The sequence below is a fragment of the Myotis davidii genome, unplaced genomic scaffold (genome assembly GCF_000327345.1).
Source record: "Myotis davidii unplaced genomic scaffold, ASM32734v1 scaffold901, whole genome shotgun sequence".
In the NCBI taxonomy this organism is placed as follows: domain Eukaryota; kingdom Metazoa; phylum Chordata; class Mammalia; order Chiroptera; family Vespertilionidae; genus Myotis; species Myotis davidii.
The window spans coordinates 140,448-143,859 of NW_006291427.1; the positions used below are offsets into that span (position 1 = coordinate 140,448).

The window sequence follows — 3,412 nt, forward strand, 5'->3', positions numbered from 1 at the left end:
TTGGGAAGATGGGCTTGAAAAAGAAAGCTCCAGAAGCGGCCTCAGTATCAGAGAAACCTTTACCTTCTACTCACCTACCCAGGGAGACCTGGCTTCCCTTACGCTGCTTGGTCCCTTCTGGGGCTTTCTGGCTGACCTCACCCAATTCACAGTGACTATCTGGCTTTGGGGAAAGAGCCAGAAGAGGCCTGGCCTAGCAGTACTGACCTTTGCCATCAGCTGGAGCAGCCCCTTGACCTTTGCTTTTCAAGGGTCCATCTTCCTCCTGGCCTGGCTTTGCTGACTTCAGGGGTTCTGTGGCCTCAGCCTTCTGCTGCTCTTTGGGAGCTGGTAGGAAAGCAGTCAGTTGCAAGAGTGTTGAGAGGTAGAAGGAGGGGTGGGGTTGCGGGGGGAGACAGAGGGTTGGGCTCTGGGCAGGGAGGTTACCTGGAGGTGGATTCTCTGGGATAGCTGGCTGGCAGCCTTCAATGCTCAACCAATGAGCTGTGAGGAAGGAAGGTATCAAGTTGAACTGCACATGAATAGTAGGGAGTCGCTCCACACTAAGAAACTTGTGTTCTCCTTCCTGTCCCCACTTCCTGCCACTCGCCAGGGATCTCACACGAGGGTTTCATCCTTGTGAGTCTCCTTAAACCCATAAGCACTGCCCCTCCTTTCCTTCCCCTGCCCCCGCTCTCCTTTCCCCCAACCTTTGAGGCAGACGTCCAGGGGCACCCGGGGCAGAGGGGTATTGATGATGTCACTCAGGTCAACCTCCTTCTCCTCATAGAAGTAGAGTTCCCGGCCCCCACCAGAGGCGAACCGGAAAGGAATGAACTCTTGAGCATGGAAGCCATACAGTGGCTATCTCAGTAGAGAGAGAGAGAGAGAGAAAGAGAAAGACAGCAGGATGAGAAGGGGGCCCATGGGAGGCCTGTTCTCACACCCCTGCCCACCTCAGTCCTGTGTGTCCCAATCACCTCAACGTTCTTTAGCTTCAGTGCATAGTCAATGTCACTGGTGGTGAGCTTCTGCCGCTTCCCCATGTGCATGAATTTTAAGGCGTCCTGGGTGGGAGAACAAATGCCAGCCTGAGACCCCGAGGAAGGGGGCCTGGGCATCCTCCTCAGTACAGTGCAGGACCGGGTGGAGGGGCCCGATTACCTGTGCAATCTCCTTGATGCGGTAACTGACTTCATCTGTCAGCAGCTGACAGGTTTCCTCCTGAATCTGGGCGATGCCCATTGACTCGGCCACCACCTTCATGGACTCCGACGGCAGCACAGTGTTGCTGAGCTTCAGCTTCTTCTCCTCAGCCATTCTGGGGCTCTCCTCCCTCCCCAGAAGGATGACGCCCCCAGTGGAGAGATGGGAGATCCTGAGGGGAAGGGGTGGGCAGAAGAGATAAAAAGAAATGTGAGACCCAAAGTAGAGGGCTGTCTGCTCAGGAGAGGCCACAACAAATGGAGGACAATGAGGATGTGGGGAGGAAAGAACTCGGGGGTACCGTCCATCCCCACATGAGTCAGCATTGGGTGTAACAGAAGGAGGTAGCAATTTGATCCCGTTCAACATAATTTATTGAGCTCTGATTCTATGTCAGGCACTACACAAGTGAGGTACAGTAGGAATGATCTTGACCCTCAATTTAAATACCAGCCCTAGCATTACTGTGCTGTGTTACTAGGGCAGGTTACTTCAACTGTCCCTGCTTTGGGTTTCCATATTTCCATAAAATACGGAAGACCCTTTTTTCCTAAGGTTGTTTTACGCATACTTTCATCTCTCTTGTCCCTTCTTGCATTATTACTTGACACAAATACAGTACTGGTTAAATACAACTTCTCACACCCTGACCCTATATTCTTGTACAATTCAATATGATGAGAAAAATACACAACCATCATGGCTAATTACCACTTTAAATTCATGGCCACAAACTTCAAAGGGGCCCTTAATCCTGCCAGACAAGCACACTGTAACTCACTGCACTCAGTCTCCCTCTGTCCTGTGTGACAGACTTTCTCCTTCCCCACTTCTGACCATCAGCAGGGACCTCCAGGCTTTCACCATGTCTACCCACCGAGTAGCACTGTACCCACATACCTGCCTTCCCACCTGTTACTTCAGAGAAACTGGTCATGCCTGACACCACCTCCAATATTGTTCCAGTGTTTCTCCCATCTCCCTCGGTCATCAATTTCTCAACCTACCAGATCATTTCCATCAGCCTACAAAATGCAGTTATTTTTCCTAGCTTAAAAACAAGGAAATTCTGACACATGCTACAACATGAATGAACCCGAGGACATTATGCTGATTGAAACAAGCCAGTCACAAAAGGACAAATATGCTACGATTCCACTTGTGTGAGGGTCTTAAAGTAGTCAAACTCAGAGTCAGAAAGTAGAACGGTGGTTGCTAGGGGCTGGAGGAGGGGGAATGGGAAGTTATTGTTTAATAGGGACAGAATTTCAGTTTTACAATGTGAAGAGTTCTGGAGATGGATTGTCGTGATGGTTACACAACAATGTGAATGTATTTAATGCCACTAAACTACACTTAAAAATGGTTAAGATGGTGGGCTTGCCGAAGCCGGTTTGGCTCAGTGGATGGAGCGTCGGCCTGCGGGCTGAAGGGTCCCGGGTTCAATTCCGGTCAGGGGCATATACCTGGGTTGCGGGCACATCCCCAGTGGGGGATGTGCGGGAGGCGGCTGACCGATGTTTCTCTCTCATCGATGTTTCTGACTCTCTATCTCTCTCCCTTCCTCTCTGTAAAAAATCAATAAAATATATTAAAAAAAAAAGATGGTGGGCTTTATGTGTATTTTACCAAATTAAACATTAAGACAAATCTTTTATTTCAGTTTCTCTATACGATATGCCCCATTTTTTCTCCTCCTTGCAATAAAACTCCCTCAAAAAGTTGTCTTAACTTTGTTTCTAATTCTCCTCTCCTCTCTTGAACCTACTCCAATCAGGCCTTTGCCCCTCTAGGTCCCTGAAACTCTCAAGGTCATGGATGACTTCACATTGCCAAATCCAAGGCCCATTGTTCTCATCTTCTTTCACCTCAAAAGCAGTACATAGCATAGCTGACTACTATTTTCTGAAAATTTTTTTTTTACTCCACTGTGGCACCAACTTCTGGTTTTCCTCCTACCTCACTGGCCATTACCCCTCGGTTTCCTTTTCTGGTTCTTCCTCCTCACCTGCTTAATGTTAGAATGTCCTAGACCAGTGGTCGGCAAACTCATTAGTCAACAGAGCCAAATATCAAGAGTACAATGATTGAAATTTCTTTTGAGAGCCAAATTTTTAAAACTATATAGGTAGGTACATTGTTATTAACTTAATTAGGGTACTCCTAAGGCTTAGGAAGAGCCACACTCAAGGGGCCAAAGAGCTGCATGTGGCTCGCGAGCCGCAGT

At 48.5% G+C, this 3,412-nt stretch overlaps 1 protein-coding gene across 1 annotated transcript in view; it reads right to left on the bottom strand.

Moving 5' to 3' along the window:
* TAF6 (TATA-box binding protein associated factor 6) overlaps window positions 1-1,326 on the bottom strand; it is a 4,776-nt gene extending 3,450 nt beyond the window's left edge. Inside the window, 5 exon segments of the mRNA XM_015564530.1 lie at window positions 194-327; window positions 427-483; window positions 690-843; window positions 960-1,046; window positions 1,144-1,326. Coding sequence (XP_015420016.1) covers window positions 194-327; window positions 427-483; window positions 690-843; window positions 960-1,046; window positions 1,144-1,299 — 588 coding nt within the window. The 5' untranslated portion in view covers window positions 1,300-1,326.
* Between the last annotated feature and the right edge of the window lie 2,086 nt (window positions 1,327-3,412).